The sequence below is a fragment of the Lutra lutra genome, chromosome 10, assembly GCF_902655055.1.
Source record: "Lutra lutra chromosome 10, mLutLut1.2, whole genome shotgun sequence".
Lineage (NCBI taxonomy): Eukaryota > Metazoa > Chordata > Mammalia > Carnivora > Mustelidae > Lutra > Lutra lutra.
In genome coordinates, this window is record NC_062287.1 from 37,609,139 (window position 1) to 37,635,692 (window position 26,554).

At 39.7% G+C, this 26,554-nt stretch overlaps 2 protein-coding genes across 8 annotated transcripts in view; one reads left to right on the top strand and one right to left on the bottom strand.

Moving 5' to 3' along the window:
• Positions 1 to 4,076: 4,076 nt before the first annotated feature.
• ANKRD49 (ankyrin repeat domain 49) lies at positions 4,077 to 12,171 on the bottom strand. Of its 2 annotated transcripts, none has more exons than XM_047690894.1 (4): positions 12,051 to 12,171; positions 8,874 to 9,228; positions 6,159 to 7,182; positions 4,077 to 6,121 (listed from the first exon to the last, which is right to left on the bottom strand). In XM_047690894.1, exons 2-3 carry the CDS (start codon positions 9,129 to 9,131, stop codon positions 6,721 to 6,723), a joined length of 720 nt encoding a protein of 239 aa, XP_047546850.1. In that variant the 5' UTR covers positions 9,132 to 9,228; positions 12,051 to 12,171; the 3' UTR covers positions 4,077 to 6,121; positions 6,159 to 6,720. The 2 variants fall into 2 exon arrangements, with proteins under 2 accessions (XP_047546850.1, XP_047546851.1); XM_047690895.1 differs by having other exon boundaries at positions 4,077 to 6,119; positions 6,152 to 7,182.
• Positions 12,172 to 12,256: 85 nt separating this feature from the next.
• The window catches only part of MRE11 (MRE11 homolog, double strand break repair nuclease), an 83,124-nt gene continuing 68,826 nt past the window's right edge, over positions 12,257 to 26,554 (top strand). The window contains exons 1-4 of one of the 6 annotated variants that reach the window (XM_047690892.1): positions 12,257 to 12,382; positions 13,108 to 13,239; positions 15,910 to 16,042; positions 20,761 to 20,921. In XM_047690892.1, the coding sequence (XP_047546848.1) occupies positions 13,220 to 13,239; positions 15,910 to 16,042; positions 20,761 to 20,921 (314 nt within the window). In that variant the 5' untranslated portion in view covers positions 12,257 to 12,382; positions 13,108 to 13,219. Of the gene's footprint in view, positions 12,508 to 13,107; positions 13,240 to 15,909; positions 16,043 to 20,760; positions 20,922 to 26,554 lie in introns of those variants that run through there. The other 5 variants (XM_047690888.1, XM_047690891.1, XM_047690890.1 and 2 more) reach the window with 5 other exon arrangements.

Consider the following 26,554-nt stretch of genomic DNA (forward strand, 5'->3'; position numbering starts at 1 on the left):
CAAAAGCAAAAAGAGGCTGCGATTCCCTCGCTAAAGGTATGCAGAAAAATGCATCCTTGAGATCTAAGACGGTGTGGACAGTTCTTCTGCGGCCCAGGAGGGAGAGTAGGGTGTAGGGGTTAGGCCCTGTCAGGTGGATATCTTCAACCTGTTTATTAACTTCCCTCAAGTCCTGAACGGGTCGGTATTCCCCAGTCTCGGCCTTTTTGAAGGGCAGCAAAGGAGTGTTCCATGAAGATTTGCAAGAACTAGGATCCCGTCTCCCCAGAGGCGGTTAATGTGTTTCCTGATCCCTTCCTTTGCTTCCCAGGGGAGGGGGTACTGCCGGACGTGAACAGCCGTGGCCGGACGTGAACAGCCGTGGCCATCGCTTTTAACTGTACCACCACTGGGGGCCGCTCCTTGGCTAAGCCAGGGGGTTCCCTTCTGCCCAGACTTCGGGAAACTCGGGCCTGTAGGGTTTGGAGAAGGCTCCTCCCCCCCTTTTCTCCTCTGGTTTCGAGACTGGCTCATAAAGGAGGTGTTCATCTAGTGCTGCCACGAACATCGGCACCGTGGGTTGTCCCAAGGTTACAGTCAGATCTCCTTCGGAGAACTGAATGCCAGCTCATAATTTGTGGAGGAGATCCCTTCCCATTAAGTTATAAGAGGCATTAGGGAGGACCAAGAATCGATGTTTGACTACTCCTGAGGCCAAATTTAAAGTCCTTTCTGTTGTCCATTTGTGTTTTTCCGTGCCGTTTGCCCCTTGCACCCAGACTTCCTCTCCAGATAGTTTTCCCATGGGTTTAAGTAATGATGAAAATTGGGCTCCTGTGTCCACAAAAAAAAAATCAATTGATTTTCCCTCCACTTTAATTTTTACCCGAGGTTCAGGGAGGGGCTCCGAACCACGGCCCCTTCAGTCTCTAGTGGCCAGCATTGCCGTCTTCCTTTTGGGGCACTCCCTGGCCCAATGTCCTTTTTCCTTACAGTAAGCGCACTGATTTGAATCTAAGTCTTCCCGCCTGCTTTCTCTGTGCTTAGACTTTTCCCTCCATTGGCTATCCCCTACCTGCCTTCTCCCTTTCCATTGACCTTTTTATCCCGTTTCTTCCCCGCTTCATGTGCCAAAACCTTACCCAGCTTTTTTGTCTGTCTTTCCTCTTCCTGTGCATCCTTGTTGTTAAACACCTTTTCTGCTATTCCCACTAACTGTCAGATTCTTTCCTTCAAATCCCTCAATTTTCTCAAGTTTCCTCCTTATAGCTGGGGCTGACTGACTAGTAAAAGCAAGATTCACTGCCCTCTGATTTTCGAGCGCCTCAGGGTCGATCGGGCTATACATTTTATAGGCGTCAATAAGCCTTTCTAGGAAAGACTCATTCTTACCTTGAGTCACCGCACTAGTTTTAGATAAATTTAGGGGTCTCCTTGCAGCTGATCGGAGACCTCCCAGCAGAGCCTGGTGGTAGAAGTGTAGGCTCTCCTTACCTTCATTGGAGTTTGGATCCCAGTCGGGGGGTTCCCTTGGGTAGTAGTCCTCCATTCGCCAGGGATCAAGGTCCCTGCCAAGTCTCTCATTTATCTTACGGGTTTCTCGCACAATGCGATCCCTCTCTTCCACGCTAAAGAGGGCCATAAGGAGTTGTTGAATATCCACCCAGGTGGGCTGGTGAGTAAGAAAGGCAGTCTCCAAAAGACTGATTAAATCCTGAGGGTGGACAGAAAAGGATTTATGTTGGGCCTTCCAGTTAGAGATACCAGAAGAGGAGAAAGGGATCTAGGTTAGGTGGGGGCGCCCTCTTCCCTCACGGAGAGGCAGCATCGGCGCGATGGAGGGAGTTAAAGGGGGATAGAGGAAAGGGGGAGATTCACGGCAATCTTCCTGCTTGGTGGTCCCAAAGGTGGACCCTGACCGCGTATGAGGTGGGCTGGTAAGGGCATCTCGGGACTGAAAGTCAGGTTTAGGGGACAGATAAAAGGGGGGAAATTCCACATTCTCCACATTGGACGGAGGTAGGATGGTCTTCTTCCCTGATTCCCCCTCCTCTTTTTGTTCCGGTTTTGGTGATCCAACCTGCCTTAGGGGGAGAGAGATGGTTTCGTTAGTGGGGAGGTGAGATTTGAGCCATGACGGTGGCTCTTCTACCAGATATTGCCAGGCCATGATGTACGGTATTTGGTCTGGATGGAGATTGAAGACCTTGCTCTGAGTAGAGTAGATTTGAGCCAAGACAAACGTTCCTTCCTGCGGCCACTCTGTGGAGGAAGCGGGCCACTCTAATTGGCAGAGTGTTTTTTAGTTTTCCCAGATAAACCTTGTCACCTGACTGGGTGGCTTTACTTTGAAAATCCTTAAAATGCTGGAGAACAAGACTTAAGGGTGTCATAGGTCCCTTACTCCCCACTTGCCTCATTTCTCCAAACATAATAAACAACACAACAGACAACAAAAAGACAAGACAAATACAACCGCAGGCCCAGCTGTCCTCACCCAGATCTTGCTGCTGGTGGGAATTTTCTCCATCCCCTGCAAACATAATGAACAACAGAACAGACAACGAAAAGACAAAACAGAGACAACCGCAGGCCCAGCTGTTCAGAACCTGAGGAGACCTCCTAGGGGGACTCGAACCCCCTGGTGATCTACCAGTGGAGGGAAGGGGCATCCCTGCATCCTCTCCAGCCCTGGGGAGCACGGCTGTGTCCGGCTTCACCCCGGTGGGCTATACCTGGAGCTCCACCCAGACAGACAGACGGACCTCACAGAGTTCCTGGGGATCGGTGGATCCCACATAGTAAAATCTGTGAGATCTTACCTCAAGGCTTTTCCCAGAAATTCTGATGCTGGCTCAGTTCTTGTCGTTTAATCCCGGGCAGAGCCCCCAAATGTTATGCCCCAATAACGGGTCCGTGATTAAAGGAGTGAGACTGATATAAAGCGAAGGTCAAGCAAAGCTTTATTTCGCGCCAAGCATCAAGAATCTCACCGAACGTTCGGGGATGCACCTCTTACAAGAGAGGGCGACCCTTCTGTTTCACAGACTAGCTTTTAAGGGCAAAGGTCATGCGGTCGGGCCTGGCCACGCACGGGTGGCCAATGAAATTGTAACACACACAGGAAACTCCACAGTGATGCTAGGTGACCAATTGAGTTACAACTTACCCTAGTAGACATTTGATCCAGCCTATTACACCTTGATTAGGATTGGCGCCAAAAGGGTTCCCCCAAGGGTGGGGGTCCTTGCTCCTTGGTAGCTAGGGAGACAGTATGCAAGCCCCTACTGATCTGATGTCTCCACCTGGCCTGACCCACCCTTGTATCTGGGCTTTGTTACCTGAAGCTGGTTTCCTGGACTTGTTTTTAAGTAAATCCCCTGGGGGGAAGGGGAGCAGGGACAGTTTAACTTTAATGAAAGCCTCTTGCTAAATAAGTCCTTACAATATGAGATGAAGGAAAAAAAAAACCAAATTGGGTAGCAGTTTGCTTTTAGAATTTATTTTTATTTCATTAAGCAGATTTTCTAGCCTACAAAGCCTGCTCCTCTGAGATCCACTGGCAAATGTGACCATGTCATTAAATTCATAATGATGGCTATTAGATGTACCTGAGCATTGACTGGGTAATCAGTGATGAACCAAATATAAGAGTTTTTGTGTTTTTATTCCACTTGGTCAACATTAATAAGACTTATCCTGAAAGGGGTAAAATTAGGTATGAATTTAAAGAGGAACTCAGGTAATAGGTATTGAAGAGCTGTATAGAGAACAAAAAATAAGCCACTCTCTGCTTCTCAGCCCTGGGTACAGGAAACCCATTTTCTCTCAGAAACTCATTTCCTCTCAGTCCTTTTAATTATTTGCTAACATGGGCGCCTGGGTGGCTCAGTGGGTTAAGCCGCTGCCTTCGGCTCAGGTCATGATCTCAGGGTCCTGGGATGGAGTCCCGCACCGGGCTCTCTGCTCAGCAGGGAGCCTGCTTCCCTTCCTCTCTCTCTGCCTGCCTCTCTGCCTACTTGTGATCTCTGTCTGTCAAATAAATAAATAAAATCTTTAAAAAAAAATTATTTGCTAACATCCTTTTGCTTCCCCCCTCCCCCAACTTCGGTTTTTCCCATTGGTTGGAGACCTCTGATGCCTGAAAGGGACCTTTGAAAATGGGATATAGTGTTTCCAGGAATGGAGGCGTTTGGATTTTTGTCATAATAGATGCCAATGAAGAGAAATAAATGAATGCATCCGTAGAATAAAGTCTACATCCCATCACCATGGTAGGTAGTGGGTCAGAGAGCTCCCCGCAGGAGCATATTTAAGATTTAGAAGAGCAAAGCCAACTCATTTCATTTGTGAGTCTATGAATTATGATGTACTCCTTAAACAATGACAGTCACCTTTCCTTAAGCATATAAGCTAATCAAAATTAAGCCAGTTATGAAAAACAGTCTTCGAATAAACTCTCCCAGATTAGAGAAAATTTTCTTTGCAAACCGAGTTTTGTTTTGTTTTTTGGGGTTTTTTTTTTTTAGGTTTCTTAAAGCAAAGTGGAAGATACAGGTAAGTAAAAGAGTCAAAAGCATGGTTAGTGAATGCCTTCTGTGGATAGGAAACACTTTCCTAAGGAAAAGTACAAAGGAAGCAAACAACACAAATTCTGTGCTCAGAGATGGAAAGGATTTCTCTTTTATGTGGAGTTTGCTCCTCAGCACTGGTTGAATGTTAAGGCCTGAAACCAAGGGAGTAGTGAGTCACATCTCAGCTCCTTATTGTAAGTAAGGAGGCCTCTTTGGCCCCAGACTTAGGTGGAGAGCTTATGTAAAATCATGGATGCAACTTATTTCCAAAGTAAGAAAGGAGTCACAGACTCTAACTTTCAGGTAAGCAGGTAGCTTGTTTAGCAGTCTGCTAGGATAGATGGGGTCCTATTCTATTGTCACTGCCTGTCAGCTGTACCTGTCATTTGGTATCCTCAAACTGGGCCACTTTTTTTTTTGAGAGAGTGTGTGCCTATACAGGAAGAGGGAAAGGCAGAGGGAGAGGGAGAGAATCTTAAGCAGGCCCCATGCCCAGCACAGAGCCCAACACAGGGCTCAATCTCACCTGAGATCATGACCTGAGCCAAAATCAAGAGTCAGATACTTCAATGACTGAGCCACCCAGGCGCCCAGTACATTTCATAGACATTGGTACTCTGAAACTGAGGCATCTCCTAGCCAGAGACCACAGAATAATTAAAGCTATCCTAATTCTTGAATCCTGTTTGTCATGATGATTCAGTTCCTAATTAACTTTTCTGATATGATTCAATTTTTTTTTTTAACCCCAAAACCACCAAACATATTTGATTAAGTAACATTATTAGTCCATAGTGATTGGCTCACATGGATTGGCTCAAAGAGACAAACTTTGGTGAATAAACAACTGAAGAAAGGCCCATTGGTTTAGTTTCCTTCCTATAGCATGTCAGTTCTGGTGTTAAGAAGTTAAGCGACAACACTTCAGGAATAGTCACAGAAAGGGTAGGTGGTCAGTGGGAAACTCCTGCTAGAGAGACTGAGACAGTAGTTAATCAATATATGTTCGATGAATACATAGGTTATGTATCCAAGGAAGATCTGTGCTGATCAAAAAAAAAGAGAGAGAGAGAAAGAGAGAGAATTGGTATCACTTTTTTTGTTCAAAACTTTTATTTTTTTCTGAATATTTCTATTTATGCTTGTGTCTCTATCCACATTGTGGCTTTTTTAAAACCTGAGCCACTTATAATCTAGCCCCAATATAATCATCATCCCTTCACTCTTCGAATTCCTTTTCCCTCGTCTCTTTGCCTTTGTAGGATTCATATAAAAGGACGACCTTGGAAAACCGAGACTTCCTGTGAACTAGAAAGACCATCTGAGCGGTGCCCCAAACACCAGGCTTAGGCAGGTAAAACCGGTTGGCGAGCACATATAGTACGATCTCTTGGACCAAGGTAGAGTTGTGCGCATGTCTAAAAAGTCACGCCGACTCAACCAATGGAAGAAGGATCGTGTGGGTTGACCAGGGTGAGGTAGGGCCGTCCACAGGATTGTGTGAACTGTGGTCGCGGAGGCAGTTATGTAACATTCACGGGCTAAACACTTTAGTTAACTACTTTGCTCTAAAAGCAAACTAACTAACTAACTAACACTCTAAACTAACTAACACTCTAAAAAGATAAAGATCTAAGCTTCTTTAATGTTTTTTTAAACTTGTGACCATTCAAGTCACTAAGTGAGTTCTTACCATTTAAAATGAAAGCAAATGGCTATTGTGATGTGGAGAAGATGGCTGAACCGCACCAGTATACTTGAGATTTTTCAATTAAATTCTGAGTTACCTCACCTTATAAAAATACATGTCAATATACTAAATACTGCACGAAGTGGTGGTATTTAAAAATACACTTCTCTTGGATCAGCACCAAAAATATCATTAGTTTTTCTGTACAACCCGTTACAAGTTGTTAAGTAGAAGCATGTTAAAATTATTTCTGATAAAAATTACAAAGTCCACATAGATCAGTAAAGTTATATCCAAACAACTTTCAAATACATTTTGACATCAAGGTTAGGCATTTCACTGGGAAGGGCATTCGAATGTGTACCACTGATTTTCTGTCGCAAAACTTTTGATGTCAACTTTGTATCATGGGCATATGTCCTATCTCACACAAAGGAGGCACTGGTACTTGGAAACGTCAGAGGATCATTAGAACCGTTATGGCTGAGGTGAAGAATTTGTGCAGCCTTCCACAATTTCAAAGAGGTAGTGATAGACACTTGTCCGTCTAGCAATATCAAAGGCCGTTTCTTCCAAGTTGTTCTTCAGACCCGGTTTGATGTAGCGGTTCATAAGGAGGAGCTCCAGGGTATCTTTGCTGTCCCTGTTCCCGGCGGCGAGGTGTAAGGGGGTCAGGAGGCCTTTTGTTTGGGCGTTGATATCTGCATCATGCTGGAGTAAGAAAGAAGCGACTCTGGTGTTATTCCACTTACAGGCACTGTGCAGCGGCGTCCAGCCATCCACAGTCACCGCGTGGACATCTGCCCCTTGTGCAATCAGCTCGCGTACCACATCTAAGTGTCCACTGTAGGCTGCTCGATGGAGAGGGGTATATTCGTCTTCGTCTCTAGTGTTCACATGGGTGGCCTTTTCAGACAGTAGTCTCTGCACTGTAGTAAGCTGAGAAGGAAAAGGATCTTTTCAAAACCCAGCGTGACCAAAACAGTACATGAAGCAAACTAAACTGCCCAGTGGCGTTAAATTTATTTGAGCTCCACAAAAACTTGTTAGCAGAGGACTTTTTTTTTTTTTTTAAGATTTTTTATTTATTTATCAGAGAGAGAGGGAGAGAGAGCAAGCACAGGCAGACAGAATGGCAGGCAGAGGCAGAGGGAGAAGCAGGCTCCCCGCCGAGCAAGGAGCCCGATGTGGGACTCGATCCCAGGACGCTGGGATCATGACCTGAGCCGAAGGCAGCTGCTTAACCAACTGAGCCACCCAGGCGTCCCAGCAGAGGACTTTTAAGATAAAAATGATTTAAGATTTATTTTGGGGACAGAGGGCTACAGATTTAAGAATGAACACGTTAGTGTTAACCACACTCTTGCTTCTAAGAATGTGACTCTCTCTGAAAACCAAGTATCAGTATCAGATGTATGACAATCACACATTTACTCCTGGTCCAGTTAAGGCCCACTGCATCTAAGCTTTCGTCCTAGAGAAATAACACCATAATTGTATTTGATATTTTACACTTCATTAGTGAAAACATTAATAACTGATTTTTCTACAGTAGGATTATGGTACCAATATGCATAGTGCATAAAGCTTCAAAAAATTATCAGAAGAATACAATGGTAACAAGGAAATCTAGAGATTAAGGAGCTCAATTCCTTCCTACTAAAACAACCTTGGAAACGTTTTCAGGAAGTGATTTTCAGTTTGGTCTTTGGATCTCTGGTGGGATACAGTGTGCTCCTGGATGAAAAAGTTATCCAAAAATGCAATACTTTTTAGTTATTAATTTGCTACCACCGACATGGAAGAACTTAGTAAAACGAAGAAGTGGCTGAGCAGGAAGAATCCATTTATGATACTACTTACATAATACTGGGCAAATTAATATTCCTGAATCCCATTTTCTTAAACTGTAAAAGGGAAGAATATTACTTATCTTGTGGGGATAGATGAGGATTAAGTCAAATAATATAATAAAGCACATGGTATAGTTGTTATACCATGTTGGTATATTCAAAACAAGTTAATTCCCATCCTCCCTCTTCTAAATGATAGTTTTCTCTAGGAAGATCTTAATGACTTAATATAAATGTTTTAAAAATATAGGTGATTTTGGGGCACCTGGGTGGCTTAGTGGGTTAAGCTGCTGCCTTGGGCTCAGGTCATGATCTCAGGGTCCTGGAATCGAGTCCTGCATTGGGCTCTCTGCTCAGTAGGGAGCCTGCTTCCCTCTCTCTCTCTCTCTCTCTGCCTGCATCTCTGTCTACTTGTGATCTCCCTCTACTTGTGATCTCCCTCTGTCAATAAATAAAATCTTAAAAAAAAAAATAGGTGATTTCTTGCTAACTGTATAATTATCCCTTAAACTCCCAAATAATACCCAATAGGACGCTTTGTGACTTACTATGTCCTTTCATGGACATTGCCTCATTTGATCCTCAAATCCTGTATAAAAGATAAAGGTATTATCATGGCCATTTTTATAGGTAAGAAAATAGAGGTTCAGGAATGGTAGGATTTGCCCAAAGTCACAAACCAAATAGAGGTTCAGGGACAGGTCTTCTGGCTCTGAATCCAGTACTTCTCTTATTATATTATGGTTTCCTCTTTAATTGTTTGTTTGTTTTTTTTACCCGATTTTTTTCTGCGGCCCAAAGAAGCAATTTGCTTGGATCTTTTTCCATCTTTTTTTCTTGCAATTGATACCACTCTTCAGTTTTTTCATCTTGTTCCTCGTCTTCATCAGAATTCCCTACCCAGAGACTTTGGGTACCAGTGGGAATAAGGTGCCCATGTGTTTCCAACAATTCAAGCTGGTTAAAGTGTTCAGAAAAGTCCAGGGAATTTTCTGGGTCTGGTTTTCCATCACTATTTACTTTCCCTCTTTCCATTTTTCCTATGACACTAAATATAAAACATTTCAAATGCCAGGGTATAAATAATCTTTCTAGAGATGAATTATGTCTGCTTTATTTTATCCATCAAGATCTGGAAACACAAACACAAAAATTATTAGCAAAACAGTAATTGTTTGTCAACAGCATAGATAAGTCTTGCAAACATACACAATAAACCCATCTAGACTTTTTGGTTTTACTGGTAGTCTTTACATTCTCTAAATATCAGCACTGAAATTTGTTATCTATACTTTTAATGGTTAAAACTTTATTTTTGTTGTTGTTGTTTTCTTCTACTAAGCCAATGGTTAAATTATTCTGAATCTATTGGTTTCAATACTATTGTATTATATGAAGACTGATAAATGCTTAAGGCTTTTAAATCATAATTAAAAAGACCAGCACATTCGTGATTTTTATAAACTAGACACATAGATGATGTAAAGCAGAAATAAAAACTTTTAGTTTCTAATAAATTACTTCAAAGAATTAGACATTCTTAGGGACGGAATAGCCCCAAGGATACCTGTATAAATCTCTCATCAGTGCAGATATCTTTATTAACACATCTATAATAATTATCCTATTTCTACTCTAATAATTGCAGGCTTGGGAAAATTCACTGCTTTAAAAAGGAGTCCCATTCCTTGAAAGACAACTATAGTTTTTAGTTGGCTTCTTGTCTGGAACTAAATTTCGGCTGTCATTCACTCCATTCAACAAATATGAATAGAATGCCTGGTCTGTGCCAGTCTTCGGGTATTGGGATTCAATAATGAACGAGATTCATGTCTTAACCTCAGAAAGGTTATTGTCTACTGGAGGTGACTAGAAACAACAGCATGATGTGTGCTATGACAGGACTCCGTCCAGATACAGTGATATACAACAGGGTTATAATTAATCCAATCCTAAAGGATTAGAGAAGGCTTCTTGAAGGAAGGGACATTTATTTAGTGAAGCTGCCACATTAATTTATAAACGAGTTATCAGTTTTAAGAGTTGCACAGCTTATTAAATCTTAACCAATTTTTAAAAATGCAAATAACTAGTAAGTATCTTTTAAAAATACCATTTCTCAGGCTCCCAATTATATTTGTTGAAATCTTATCAGTCTTTCAAGGCTCTTCTCAGATGTCATCTCTTTCATTAGTCTTTCTTGAACTTCCAAATTAGATTTCTCTCTAGTTGCTTTTCTGGTTCTACCTATTGTCTTATTTCAGCCCTAATTATTTCCTTAGAGGATTATAAGCTTAAGGATAGAGTCTGTATTTAACTTATATTTATGTCCTAATCAATATTTGTAGAATGAAATTTAATTAAAGTCCTATCACTTGATTTTGTCTGGAATGGATTCTGAGAAGTTCCAGAATTAGTCTTCCCTTAAGATACTAATTTCTTTCTAATTTCAGAAGCTTAACAGTATTCAATCCTAATGTAGCATTAGATTTTATCATTAGTGCCAAAAGTACTAACCTTATGTTTAAATTTATCACTTGTGACTAATAAGGTCTCTGGGCCTGTTACTTCGCTGTAAAATGTAATGACTATATGAAGTGATTTCCAAGTCCTGCCTGGTTTTTCAGAGTCTATTGATACCTCATCAGAATTACTTTACGTTTTATTAGTTCTCTTGGAATTTTCACTTTTTATTATTGAAGTAATGTTGATATAGTGTTATATTAGTTTCATGTGTACAAACACAGTGATTCCACAATTCTGTACATTACTCGACCCTCACCACAGTACACTACATAACTGCCTACACTTACTGTATTGTTGGCTATATTCTCTATGCTGTACTTTTCATCTCTGTGACTTATTTATTTTATAATTGGAAGTTTGTACCTCCTCAAACCTTTCACTCATTTTGTCTATCTTCCCACCCCTCTTCCCTCTGGTAACCACCAGTTTTTTCTCTGTATTTATGATCTTTATGATTTCCTGTAGGTAGGAACTCCCATTGGGACTCTCATTTTTTACTTCACTATCAAACTATTCCCTGAACTTTGCAAAACAAAAATGATCATATATCAGTTCATTAAACACTCTGAACAGATACTGATAAAGTTCATTTAACTGAATCAAAAATAGAAGTAATAAGGCACATTTATCCTCCCCTTTCCTTTCTGTCCACCCCCCCCCGTTTTTAAATTCTTAATTTACTGCTCCAGATACAGTAACTCATATATAAAATTTCTTTTTTAATTTAGGTAGATTTAATTTAAAGAGTCAAACCTAGGTGTATCTCCCTGACTCCAGATTTTTAAAAAATCGATTAAGATTCTTACTTGATGATACTCCACCAGGAAGAAATAGGGTATGTTTCTTAAAAGAACACATTTCGACAGAGCTCTAAACTGTCAACGCCTCAGAAATAACTCAATGACAGATGCGGGCATAAACCCCTTTTACAGGTGAAGGCGCCGAACTTCGAACTTCGTACAGATTAAAACAACCTGCCCTAGATAGGGACGCTTCAATGGAACTAAAAGGTCAGATTTTTTTCATTCAAAAGTTTCACATTATTTTTTAACTGTACTGTATTTTACTGCTATCAGCACAAAGCAATACAGACGTGCTGCAACCGGGATCCATGGGTGAAAATAAGGGGAAGCTAGGAGTAAAAGGGTCCGAAGGCTCTAACTCTGGGGAGTGGGAGTGAGGGAGAAAGCCCCTAGTCCCGGCCCTCTGGCACCGATTGGTCATTTCCCAGGCCCGGAGTCGCGTCTGCGGCCTTCCAAACAGCCAAGAGTGGAGAAGCCACTCCAGCCCCACCCCAGACCCGCGACGCGGCTAGAACAGCAGGGCTCAGCCGGGCTCGACAGGTGACCCGCTCCCAAGGGCCCAGGAGTTTTTAGGTGGCGCGAGGGGACCAAGGAGCGCGGTCCGGGACATGCAAGACCTACCCACCTTAAAGAAAGGAAACATCGCTGTCGCGGACCTCGCTTCCGGGGTCGTCCCTCGGCTTCTCAGGATTGGCTCCCGCTTAAGGGCGGGGCGTCGCCGACGCTTTCCCGGCTCCCTGACGGCATTCGGCAGCCAATGAGAACCGAAGAAGACCTGAACTCTACGGCATCAATGAGGTATCGCGAGAGGAAGAGTCGCTTTTTTATTTTTTTTTCCTCTCCCGCCTAATTCAGGTTTGTGGCCCGGTGGCTCCCTGCGTGCAGGCTCAGGAAGTGCTGTTGCTTTACTTCTCACGAATCCTGCTCCTTCCCTCGAATCCCGCTCCTTCTTCCCGGGTAAAAGACAGCCTGGGGGTCCGGTGTGGGGGCTTTGGAGAGTGTAGGTGTGGGATAATTTAAGGAATTACCGTCTCCTATTTTGTGGGATCCCGGGCGGACGTCCTGAGTGGATTGACTTTCTGGAAAGAGTGGGACGAGTCGGTTAAGGCCTGGAGGTTCTGGTTTTGGCTTCAAAGAGTCCAGGGGCGGCGGGGGGGACGGTGTGTGGAGGCTCAGAATTTGGAAGGAACCAGGAGTCCGGATGTAGGAGGGGTGGTTTCGCTGTGGCAGCGGCTCTTCCCCGAATATGTTGCCATTTCCAGTGGCCTCTCGGGCGTTTCTCCGCGGTGCACGTGTTTCTGTTTATTTACGCTAGATTGAAAGATGGGGCCTTCTCTTTTCCTAAACTGGACCATTCCTTTAAACAGCCCTGTGGTTGAGCATGAAATACGCGATTTTCTCCAGGCCCCAGGGTAGCCTGTGCACATCCAGAGTTGTTTTGTGTGCTAAACCAGAATTACTGTCTGTGACCCTCTCTGTCCATTTATCTAATAAACACAAGTTTCCAGTAGTTTAATCATAGTGGTGAAACTAAAATGGTAAAACTAAACTGGAGATGCGCTATTTTCTGTTGTTAGCTCTTAAAAAATAAAAATATAGTCGGTGCTTAGATGAAAATGAGATTACTGAAATCGGTAGTTTTTAAAATAATGTATTTGACAATAATGTAATTTTGTTTTTAGAATTTGCTAGAATTTGGAATCGAGTGAGTTTCCTGACGTATTTGATCACAGGACCCAGGAGTACTTGGAAAGAAAACTAGTCGGAGAGGAGCTGGACTGACCATACATAGAAATGAGTCCTGCAGATGCCCTGTAAGAACTTGTCTTCTGGAATCTTTTTTGCTTTGAATTTCTTGAAGCCCATCAATTATAATCACCATGAACAAAAACTTATTTAAAAAATTAGCAGTTGGGGGCGCCTGGGTGGCTCAGTGGGTTAAGCCGCTGCCTTCGGCTCAGGTCATGATCCCAGGGTCCTGGGATCGAGTCCCACATCGGGCTCTCTGCTCAGCAGGGAGCCTGCTTCCCTCTCTCTCTCTGCCTGCCTCTCTGTCTGCTTGTGATCTCTGTCTGTCGGATAACTAAATAAAATCTTAAAAAAAAAAAAAAATTAGCAGTGGGGAGCCTGGGTGGCTCAGTGGGTTAAGCCGCTGCCTTCGGCTGGGGTCATGATCTCAGGGTCTTGGGATCGAGTCCAGCATCGGGCTCTCTGCTCCGCAGGGAGCCTGCTTCTTCCTCTCTCTCTGCCTGCCTCTCTGCCTACTTGTGATCTCTGTCAAATAAATAAATAAAATCTTTAAAAAAAAAAATAAATAAATAAATAAAAAATTAGCAGTAAATAACTTGCCTATAAACAGAAATGTCATCAAAAAGAATACATTGTTAAAAAATTAGTATAATTTTTTATAATTATAAAAGATAATAATACAGCTATAGATTGAAGCCTTGCAATAATTTGATATATTACTGTAGTATATACGTTTATATTCTTAGGTTTTCTCTTAAAATATTGAAGCTATCAATATTCTTGAACTTTTGTGAGGAAGTCTTATTGGTCAATGCAAGCCTATTCAAGCAGAGTTTTAGAGTAGTAAATTGTTCTAGCACTGAATAGATTGGAAATAAATTTGGGTGAAATAAAAATCAGTGAAAGAATCAGAAGACCCTGATTTCGGTTCCTTGATTATTACTGTGTGACCATGGGGAAGTTAGCAATTCTCTGAACCTTGCCTCCAGTTCTTCATTTTGTTTATATATAATTGGAACAGAATTGCCTTTCTCAGTTTAATTTAGATGTTTCAGTGAGAGAATTCGTTTTAAGATATTTTGTAAGTTGATATGGAAGCTTAGGATAATGTGATCTTGAAAGTATTCTGATCAACCGGTGTGTATGTAGCAATTGGAACTATGTGCATATCTCATCTTTGAAGTTTTTGAAGAGAAATCTCTTCTGGAAAAATCTCATATATAAAGATTTTAATTTGGAGATATATGTGAAAGTTTTTTTAATTTTATTATGGTTTAGTGAAAATAGACCGAGTGGTTAAATCCTGTTTCTTCTACATAAGTTGTGCGATAGCTCATTTAATTTCTCTGTAAACAGTTTTTTAATTTTTTTAATTTTTTAATTTTTATTTTTTTAAAGATTTTTTTTTTTTTTTTTTTTTTTTTTTTGACAGACAGATCACAGGTAGGCAGAGAGGCAGGCAGAGAGAGGCAGGAGGAGGAGGCAGGCTCCCTGCTGAGTAGAGAGCCCGATGCGGGACTCGATCCCAGGACCCTGAGATCATGACCTGAGCCGAAGGCAGAGGCTTTAGCCACTGAGCCACCCAGGTGCCCCAGTTTTTTCATTTTTTAGAGATAGTAATACCTACTTCTTTACACGTGGAAGTTGAGGTGAGATCATAGATACTTAAGTATTTTAAAGAAAGTTTTTTTTTTTTTTTAAGATTTTATTACTTATTTGAGAAAGAGAGCTTGAGTCTGGGGGAGGGACAGGGGAAGAGGGAGAAGCTGGCTCCCTACTAACCAGGGATCCCAGGGGCTCAATCCTTAAGTGTATCCTTAAGGCATACACTTAACCAATTGAGCCACCCAGGCTCCCTGAGTATTTTAAAGAAGTTAGAAGTTACATTAAAGAAGCTATTAACAACTACTACATTGCTGCTTTACATGAGAGTACCTTTGAATACTACCAAATTCAAATGGAATTGTAAATCTGTTTTGTTACTTGGCCATATTTGTTAATGAAACATTAACTTTGTGTAGGGAATAGAATCATGCAAGTGTCTTCAGGGGCTTGAATATAAGTTACTAGTTTATTTGGATAAAATCTACTTATAAAGTAAGAGGGAGGGCTTTTTAAATTAACAGTCGACTCTGATTTTTCTGAAAGAGTGCAAAATAGATAAAAAGCAAGTTTAGATATGGGGGTCAAATCCTCTTGGGATTTTGGGATGGAACAGAATTGGAAAACAATGAAGCTTTTAGGTCCAGGGTCCAAAGGCATGTATAAAACTGAAGTTGTAATAAGGTTATACTTTTGGGGCACCTGGGTGGCTCAGTGAGTTAAGCCTCTGCCTTTGGCTTAGGTCATGATTTCAGGTCCTGGAATCCAGCCCCACATGGGGCTCTCTGCTCAGAGGGGAGCCTGCTCCCCTCCACCCCCACTACCACCTGCCTCTCTGCCTACTTGTGATCTCTGTCTCTCAAATAAATAGATAAAATCTTTAAAAAAAAAATAAGGTTATAGTTTTTGAAAGGAGTCACAGAACCTTTTAAAGTTTATGTGTTTGTTTTGTTTTGAATTAGGTGTAGGCAGACAAACTGAAGATCTGTCAATTGCTTCAAAATTTCAGACTATTTTAAAGCTAGAAAAGTGATTTTACTGTATACTATTATTTATCTTCTAAATTTAGGTTTTAATCTGCTTGAGCATCTTTTAATGAATTATCTTGAAACGTTTCTTCTTTTTTTATATAGTGATGATGAAAATACATTTAAAATCCTAGTTGCAACAGATATTCATCTGGGATTTATGGAGAAAGATGCAGTCAGAGGAAATGATACATTTGTAACACTGGATGAGATTTTAAGACTTGCCCAGGAAAATGAAGTGAGTTTGGTTTACATTTTTTCAGTTTCTGCTATGCTCCCTTAGTCTGTAGCAGACTCTTTTTCTTTCTTAAAGTTGGAGGTTTGTTTTACAGGTTCATATGCTCACATTGCCTGCTTAAATATCAATATACTATAAACCCAAAGCAGATTTTAAGTGCTTTGTGACCTCAATTCAGTAGGAGTTGGTTTTGGTTAGAAGTTTGTGAAAGTTCACACATATTTATGGGGTGTTTACTGAGTGCAGGATCCTGTTGCAGTTTCTGTTTGAAATGGAAAGATGACTCATAGTTTCTGTTTTCTAAGAATATACAGGATATCAGTATGTGAGAAACGACAGATGTCCATGCAAGTCTTATGTGTTAAGAACCAGAAGAAAATTATAAACAGCCTTTCCAGTAGTTTAGAGGTAGAAGAGATCCCATATAAAGTTCTCTTCTTTCTAGAGCATAGCAACATAAGTTTAAAAGAACGGGGTGGAATTTAACTTAAGCTTTGAAGGACGAGTAGGCTTTTGATGGGTAAAGAGCATAGAAAATGTACATTTCATAGGAAGAAGGGCACAGAGGTGAGACAGTATGAGGTATGTTAGGGTGCAACAGGTCAGTTTGGCTTATTAGTAGGCCATATGTTAGAAAACGTGTTGAAAAGAATAAAACCACTGTTTGAGCTGTCTTAAGGAGGGCTTCAAATGCCAGACTGAGGAGTTTGTACCCAGTTCAGTGGAAAATCTCCTGGTGACAGGATACTGCATGAATTGGTGACCAGACTACTATTTTCAAGTAGTGGCATGGGTTGGAAAAGGGGAAGTGGATGCAAGAAGTATATGGATTTGCATACGTCAGGGGTAGAGTTGAGGGAAGGAGAGAGGACAAAGTCCTGGTGTATGTTTAAGTTTGGGCAAATGGTGATACCAATAATAGAAATAGCTTCTAAATAAGGAAGAGGTACTTTATGTGGGAAGGTGATGAATTCTGATTTAGACCATTTGAGTTGGAGATTCCAGTATGACATTCAGTCAGCATTCTAGCAAGCCAAAGGAATGTCCTGTTGGACATTTCAGGAGAGAGCTGGGGAGTAAACATAAACGCTTGTGACTTACAAATTAGGGTCTTCAACCTTGACTTTTCCTCAGAGTTTTGTTCCATTTTTCTGCAAGTCCTTTGGTTCTTCCTCGTAAACATATATGGAAACTGTTTTTGTGCCTATATGTTTAGCCCAAAACTTTTATCCTATTTTGCTGGACTACAGTAGATCCCCATTCGTCTTTCTATTTGCATTCTTTCCCCCTACATCTATTCAGTATAGCGCCAAAGTGAACTTCTAAAATCATGGATCAGATCATATCTCTCTGCTGCTTGAAATCTTCAAGAATCCTCTTTCATTGATGCTAAAGTAAAATTCAAACTACAAAGCTCAACTCGATCTAGCCCCTGCCAAGAGACTTCTGCAACTCTCTGCATTGTTCATTGTGCTCCATCCACCCTGGCATGTTTTATTCTGGGACCTTTGCACGTCTGGTTCACATTGGAGCACATTGTAGTTACCGTTTTCGAGAGGTCTTCCTGGATATCTCTAAACACTTCAGTTACTCTGTTTATTTTTTTCATAACACCATCTGAAATAATATATTGAATTGCTTACTTGTTTACTATTGATCTTCTCCACTAGAAGGTCAACAGGAGAATGAAAAATCTTTTCTGCTTGTTTACACTGTATCTTAAAATTTAGGAAGGCTCTAGCAAGCAGTAGGGAACTCTTAAAAATTTGTTAATGAATATGGGACTATCTAGTACTTTTTCATTTTTAGAGGTTTCCTCTTTCCCTGAGGACAGAGAACTTGGAGCTGAAGGAGGTGTGTTTCCTACTAGAGAAACTTGTGTTCTCTTTTCTCTTTGGTACTAAAATACTACTTTCCCTGAGCATAAGCTTCTTTCTTCTACTCTGTCCTTTGCTTCCCTTCTGTTTCCTTGTTTCCCTTCCTGCCTTCCTTAATTTTAATACTCCCCTCCCTCACAGCCCCATGCTGGTACTTCCAGGTGCATATTTACTGTTTACCCTTAATTTTTATTTAGTATTTCTTATTACTAAAATCTAAATTTCTCCTGACTTTAAGTCCCCTATTTTGTGTGTCTGTGCCACTAACTAGCCTTATTTTTACGCCTTGATTTCTTGGAGTCTTTTGTTTTTTAACTTTTAATTTTGAAGCAATATCAATCTCATAGAAATGTTGCAGGAATAGTACAAAGAACTCCCTCTCTTTACCCTTCACCCAGGTTTTCCTACATTTTACCACTTACCATATTTGTTTTATTCTCTCTCATTACATATGCACATGTACACTTTTTTTCTGAACCATTTTTTTTTTTTTAAGATTTTATTTATTTGAGAGCGAGAGAGCGTGAGCTGGGGGAGATTTTCTGAACCATTTGAGAGTAAATTGCCTGTATAGTGCTGTGCAATTATCAAAACCAGGAAACTAATGTTGATTCAGTACTGTTACATAATTTAAAGATGCTGCTAATTGTCTCAGTAATGTCTGTCACTGCAATTTTGGGGGTAGGTTTGTAAGAGTCCAGGTCCTAAAGTAGGATTACATTTTGCGTGAAATTGTCATGCCCCCTTAGTTTCTTGTAATCTTCTTTCCTTCGGGCTGCCTTTGTCTTTTTATGACCCTGGCATTTTTGAAGAGTTCAGGTTCATCATTTTGTAGAATATTCTTCAGTTGGATTTGTCTGGTATTTCCTCATGATTAGATGAATTTTTGCATGAATACCACAGAAGCAAGTTATGTCCTTTTCAGTGTTCCCTGGAGTCACAAATTAGCTTCTAAAAATTAAAAAAAAATTAATTTTTGGTAAAATACAATAACAAAATTTACCATCTTAACATTTTTAAGTGTACACTTCATCAGCGGGAAGCACATTCACACTGCTGCGTAACCAGCCTCCAGAACTCTTCATCTTGCAGAAGTGAAACTGTATCATTTAGATTGCTACTCCCCCTTCCCCTTGAAATGTTTTATTTTCTTTGAGGTTGTTTTTTTTTTTCTGTGCTTTTGTGATCATTTTCTTCCTTAAATCTTGTTCATTTTTGAAGACTTAGCTTAAGTCCCGCACTTTTATTAAAGCTTCTCTGACTACTGTAGGATGGAAAACTTTTCCCTTCTTTTCTTTCAGGTTATTGGGCTGATCTAATAATCAAATCGACATAAGACACATGAACAGGAGCAAAACAAATTTTGTATGTACAGGAGCCTCATAAAAATATTAGACTCCCTGACAGGTAATTGAGGCTTATATTGCCATCCTGAGCTAAGGAGAAAGGGGGTAGAGGTCTAGGCCTTCAAAGGGAAGGAAGATAATTTCTAGGAAGATGGGAAGAGCAAATGTTTGCCATGCCATGTAGAGATGTCTCTCTGTCATAAAAGTTATCTCTGATAATAGCTCTTCCTGGTATAGATCCCCTGTCTAAATTCTTTCAGGCAGTTAAGGGGGGACAAAAAAAAAAGCTTTTCCTGAGTCTGCCAAGTCTTAACTGCCTTTAGCTCAAAACAATTCACATGCCAAAGTGACACTTTTGGGAGTGCTGTGTTCCCCTCCCCCTCACTTCTGTAGCTCAAGTCATCTGTACTGCTGGGTTCTTTTTTGTAATTAAGAATTTAATCTAGTTTCTTTAAGTAGATTATACACTTCTTGAAACCGTGTTGGACTCTTTTTTTTTCTGTATAATTTCTTGCTTCTCTCTTGTTTCTAGAATGCTCTCCTTAAAGTCTCATTTGTTCTTTGTAGTGCAACTCAGATGCCATCGTGTTTACATAGTCTTCTGGACTCCTTGTCCTCAGATGAGTTTCTTCCCTTCCGTTAGAATTGATTGTGATGGGGCGCCTGAGTGGCTCAGTGGTTTAAAGCCTCTGCCTTCCGCTCAGGTCATGATCCCAGGGACCTGGGATCGAGCCCCGCATTGGGCTCTCTGCTCAGCAGAGAGCCTGCTTCCTCCTCTCTCTCTCTCTCTCTGCCTGCCTCTCTGCCTACTTGTGATCTCTGTCTGTCAAATAAATAAATAAATAAATAATCTTAAAAAAAAAAAAAGAATTGATAGTGATGTCATTGCTGCTCCTGGTTTATTTACATATCCTTTCTAGTGCATGTCTGAGTTTGAGTTCTGTTCAGATGTGTAACACTTTTTCTCTTCCATTAGACTCTGAACCATTTAGGGAAGGATTGTATTTTATCCATCACTTGTATCTGGAGTGCCTGGTACAGGGAATTGCACGTTGTCAGTGTTTAATGAGTGCATGGACATCATCTGTTTTGTAGATAGCTATTAGGTTCCAGTGCCTGTTGGAGCCCTAAATAATGATTGAATAAATTGAAATCATGACCTGAATTGAACTGGCTGTCTTGTCCAGAGGTGCATTAAAGTGCTAAGTTTATGTTTGATTTGAATAACAACAACAAAAATAATGATCACTTTGGGTAGCATGAGTTAGGGGTTTGGTATAATAATTTGAAGGTGGCTTTTTTGAAAGGTAGCCTGGGAACCGGAGTTGGAGTCAAATTAATCAACAGACTGGGAGGCCCCCTGAATAAAAATAAAATATAAATCTTTAAATCTCCATATACAGTAGTATCTTATGAGATTTTTTCTACCTCTTTAAAGTTTTAACATTCTTAACCACAAAACATACTAATTTTCACACTATTTTCTGTTGATTAGGTGGATTTTATTTTGTTAGGTGGTGATCTTTTTCATGAAAATAAGCCCTCAAGGAAAACATTACATACCTGTTTCGAGTTACTGAGAAAATATTGCATGGGTGACCGTCCTGTATCATTTGAAATTCTCAGCGATCAGTCAGTCAACTTTGGTTTTAGTAAGTAAGTATATTTAAATGCTTAAGTGAATGTTTCCTTGTGTATAGTATTTTTTGTAAAAGACAAACACCTTAACAATTAGCGATTTCACTTTCACCAAAAGCTATTTTCATAGTAAGTGTAATTCTTTGAATTTTCTGTATATTATGTTAATTTGTATTTCCCTAATTATTTATATCTCTGCGTATCTTCTCAAATTTTTATTGTACACCTTGGTATTTTCTCCTATTCATCTCGTTTGCCCATCTTAAAAATTGGGATTTTTGTCTTTTCCTGTTGAATTCGTAGAGGTTGTTTATATATTCTAGAAACTAAATATTTGTTAGGCATGTATTTTTTTTCCAGTTAGTGGATTATCTTTTGACTTTTTTATGGAGACTTTTGTTGACAAATTCTTATTTAGTGAGATATATCATTTTTCCCTCCTTATGATTTGTACTTGGGACTGACTGATGATATCCTTCTAGAATGCCATGTTGTAAAGATAGTCTCATGTGTTTGTATAGGATACCACATTGCACGTAGTTGAAATGTTCTCTCAGACTCCTCAGACTATGCTAGTTTCTCTGTCTTTTCTTACCTTTCATCTAGTCCGCTATTTCATAAACTATCCCTCAGTTTGGGTTTTTCTCATGATTACACCAGGATTGTGGGTTTTCAGGAAAGAATATTCCAAAGGTGAAGTGCCCTTCTCATAGCATATCCAGAGTGCAAGCTGTCAACATGGCTTATTACTGGTGAGGATAACCTTGATCTCTTGGTTAAGGTGGTGTCTGCCAGGGTTCTCTGCCGTCAAGTTAGGATTTTTCCCATTTCATATGCCGTTCATTAGAAGTGAGTTGCTAAGTCCAGCGCACACTCAGAGAGGGATTTAAGTTCCACCTCCTAGAGAGAGGAAGGAGTGTCACAGGATATGGGCATATTGAAGCTATCATAGTCAATAAAAATTTTGAGGGAGTTATTTTGAGTCTCTGCACCTATTCTGTATTTCCTTAAAGTTTGTCCACTAATTTTAGCATTCATCAGTGGTTTTTGCCTGTAGCAGTTATAACTATGGTGTTTTAATGGTGATTTTCTATTTCCATATTTTTCTACATTTATTAATAAAATTCTTCTGTAAGGAAGATTTGTCCGTTGTCCCGCATTTGTTAACTTACTTACTCAGCTGTCTATCAGTAGGAACTTACTTGCTTGTTTATATCAGTATGAACCCATTTTTTTTCCTTTGGATTATAATTTTATACTATTATAATCTTCTTTGTGGCTCAAATAATTTGTTCTAGGGTTAGTCATTGGGTGCTTTTTCAGATTGGTTCCTATCTGCTTTTGACATACCCTTAACCTCCCCCTACCCCCTTACTTTTTGGTGCTAGAAGATGCTCCAAGCTGATTTTTTATTTTCCCTTCCTTAGCTTTAGACTCATCCATTTCTTCAAGGAGCCCTGGTTACTTTGGAGGATGGTATTTGAAAGCCCAAATCTAGATGCTGGACTTACACATTGCTATTATCTTTTCCCGGCTTCTGGGCTGTCTGTGCTCACAGCTACGAAATACATGTATATGTACTACCCATGAGAACAGACCTATTTGTCTTTATTTCTTATTTATTTATTTATCTATATTTTTAGTACATGTGCTGCTGAAGCGAGCACTATTTATCTATATTTTCTAAAATAAGTTCATGTTGGGAGGTAAATTTTTAGATTTTTGTATGTAAGAAAATGGTTGTATTTAACTTTACTCTGGATTGATAATTTGGCTAAGTATAGAATTGGATTTTAAATGATTCCTATAATTTTTAACATATAGCCTTATTTTCAGGAATTCTGATCAGTATCTTTACCTGTATTCTATTTAGCTCCAGAACTTTTGTGTTTTCTTCTTTCTTTCATCTTATTTTTAAACTGCTCCACCCACCTTTGCAAACCTGTTCACATATTTCTTTGCTCACTATTGTTGCTTTTTGTATTTCATTTTTTTCTCTGGATTCTGTTTTCTTTCTAAAGTACAGTTTTCAGTAGTTTTTTTTTCATTGAGTGTCAGTTGAGTGGTAAACTCTCTGTTTTTGTTGCTGAGAAGTCTGCTATCATGTTAGCTGCTGGAAGAGCCGTATGACTTTGTGATTAAAAGCGTGGATTCTGGGGCGCCTGGGTGGCTCAGTGGGTTAAGCCTCTGCCTTCAGCTCAGGTCGTGATCTCAGGGTCCTGGGATCGAGCCCCGCATCAGCGGGTGGCCTGCTTCCCTGTCTCTCTCTGCCTGCCTCTGGCTACTTGTGATCGATCTCTCTCTCTCTCTCTCTCTCTGTCAAATAAATAAATAAAATCTTAAAAAAAAAAAAAAAAGCGTGGATTCTGGTACAAGACCTTCTGATTTCTTGTCCTGGCTTTGCTCTACCTTACTTTTATATTTACAAAATGAAAACACAATAGTGGTGATCTTACAGAGTTGTTGTGAGAAGTAGTTGAATTAATTAGAAAATTGCTTAGAATAGTAACTGGCAGAAAGAAAACACTAAGGTAACTATTAAGCTTTTCTCATTGTTCTTAGCATTTCGCAGTCTTACTATGACATACTTAGCTGTGGATTTAGTTCTAATTGTTCTGCTTGCGTATCATGCATTTCAGTCTGACGATTTTTTTTTTTCCTCAGCATCTTATCCATTACATTTTCAAATGTTTCCTATTCTTTCTCTTTTTGAATATTATTTACGTCTCTTAATCTTTTTGTTATATTGTTATTACTTACTTTATCTCTTTGTGCTATATTCTGAATAATTTTCCTTTCTTGTTTACTAGTTCATGTAGGAAAAGTAGAGAAAACAAAAAATAGAGAAACTGAAGGAAAAGACTGCTAAATAAAGATTAGCCCCATCTGGGGCGCCTGGGTGGCTCAGTGGGTTAAGCCGCTGCCTTCGGCTCAGGTCATGATCCCAGGTCCTGGGTTCGAGCCCCACATCGGGCTTTCTGCTCAGCAGGGAGCCTGCTTCCTCCTCTCTCTCTGCCTGCCTCTCTGCTTACTTGTGATTTCTCTCTGTCAAATAAATAAATAAAATCTTTAAAAAAAAAAAAAGATTAGCCCCATTAGATGTGAAAGTATATTATACCACATTAACAAAACAGGATAAAAATTATACCATCATCTCTAGATGTAGAAAAAGCATTTGACAAAATTCAACATCCTTTTATAATAAAAACTCCCCCAACAAATTGGGCATAGAGGGAACATACCTCAACATAATAAAAGCCATGCATGACAAGCCCACAGCTAACATCATACCCAGTGGTGAATTTTCTTCTAAGATTGGGAACAATACAAGATTCCCACTCTCACCCCTCCTATTCAACATCATATTAGAAGTCTTAGCCTGAGCCATTAGGCAACAAAAAGAAATAAAAGGCATCCAGATCGGAAAACAAGAAGTAAAATTGTCTCTATTTGTGGATGACAATATTATATTTAGAAAACCTGGAAGAATTCATCAAAAAACTGTTAGAACTAATAAATGAATTCAGTAAAGCTGCAGGATACAAAATCAGTACACAAAAATCAACTGCATTTTTATATACTAACAGTGAATGAGCAGAAAGAGAAATTAAGGAAAAAATAGAATAAAAAAAGAATAAAATACTTAGGAATACACTTAATCAAGGTGAAAGATCTGTATATTGAAAGCTATGACATTGGTGAAATAAAGTGAAGACAAAAAGTGGAAAGATGTTCTGTGCTTACAGATTGGAAGAATTAATATTGTTAACCTATCCTTCTTACCCAAAGTGATCTATAGATTCAGTGCAATCTCTATCAAAATTGTAGTGGTATTTTTCATAGAAATAGAACAAGCTATCCTAAAATTTGTGTGGAACCACAAAAGGCCCCAAATAGCCAAAGCAGTCTTAAGAAAGATAAATGTGGAGACATTAGCCTTGCTAGTTTCAAACTGTATTACGAAGCTGTAGTAATCAAAACAGTGTGGTATTGGCATAAAAATAGACCTATAGGTCATGACAACAGATTAGAGCACAGAAATAAAACCATGCTTATTTGGTCAATTAATTGATGACAAAGGAGCCAAGACTGTACAATGAGGAAAGAACAGTCTCTTCAATAGATGGTACTGGGAGCATTGGACAGCCACATACAGAAGAGTGAGGCTGCCCCCTCTCTTAGACCATATACGAAAATCAACTCAAAAAGGATTAGAGACTTGAATGTGAGACCTGAAACCATAAAACTCCTAGGAGAAAGCATGGGAAGTAAGCTTCTTGACATCATTCTTGGCAGTGATTTTTTTGGATTTGACACCAACCGCAAAAATAAACAAGTGGGACTACCTCGGATTTAAAAGCCGCTGCGCAGTAAAGGAAACCATCAACAGAATAAAAACGCAACCTATGGAGTGGAAGAAAATACAGTCATCTATCTGATAAGGGGTTAATACCCAAAATATGTAAAGAACTTATATAACTCAATAGCCCCCTTCCCTCAAAAAGAGCAAAATCCAATCTAATTAAAAATGAGCAAAGGAACTGTGTAGACTTTTTTTTAAAGAAGATCTACAAATGACCAACAGGTATATGAAAAGGTACTCAAAATCACTAGTTATCAGGGAAATGCAAGTCAAAACCACAATGAGATATCACCTCACACCTGTTAGAATGGGTATCATCAAAAAGATGAGAGAACCAATGTACAAAAGGATGTGGAGAAAAGGGAACTCTTAAGCACTGTTGGTGGGAATGTAAATTGACTAAGCCACAATGGAAAGCAGTATAGTGGATCCTTCAAAAATAAAAATAGAACTACCATATGATCAAGCAGTCCTCTTCTGGGTATGTATCCAAAAGAAAATGCCAACAGGGTCTTGAAGAGATCATCTGCATTTCTGTGTTCATTGTAGCATTATCCATTGTAGCCAGATATGGAAAGAACATAAGGGTCTGTCAGTTGGATGAATGGATAAAGATGGATTAAGATGATGTGCCATGTATATATGAACATGAAATCTTAATTCAGCTATGAGAAAGAAGGACATCTTGCCATTTGTAACATGGATGGACCTTGAGGGCATTACACTGTGAAATAAGTCAGACAAAGCAAAATACTGTGTCGATTCCCTTAGCATATGGAATCTGACAAAGCTGAACTCAAACAGACTAGAATGGTGCTTAACTACGGCCGGGACTTGAGGGAAAAGGGAAGATGTTGGTCAAAGAGTATAAACTTCAAGTTACAAAGTGAGTAAGTTCTGAGACTAATGTACAACACAGTGATGGTAGCTGGTAATATTTTATACTTGAAAGTTGCTAAGAGTAGATTTCAGATGTTATTGTCACAAAAAAATGTGAGATGATGCAAGTGTTAGCTGTAGTGGTGATTTTGGAGTATATGTGTTTTAAACAATACATTGTACTCCTTAAAGTTATACATTGTTGTATGTCAATTATTTCATGATAAAATTGGAAAAAGTACAATGCCTCAGTAATTAAAAATGTGATATGCCTCATGCCTTGATAGGCAGATAAGTGAAAGAGTGTAGAGCTTCCATAAGTAGCCTCAATACATGTAGGGATTTTGTATTTGGAGAAGGTGGTGTCTTGTACCTGCAGGAAAAATATGGATTATTCAACAAAAGTATT

Bases quoted from the DNA above. Each gene is read 5' to 3' on its own strand.
- ANKRD49 (XM_047690894.1), bottom strand. From the start codon at position 9,131: ATGGAAAGAGGGAAAGTAAATAGTGATGGAAAACCAGACCCAGAAAAT. The intron at 7,183-8,873 runs GTAAAAAAAACA...TTTCCTTCTCAG, and splicing joins GGGCCGCAGAAAAAAATCGG to CTTACTACAGTGCAGAGACT.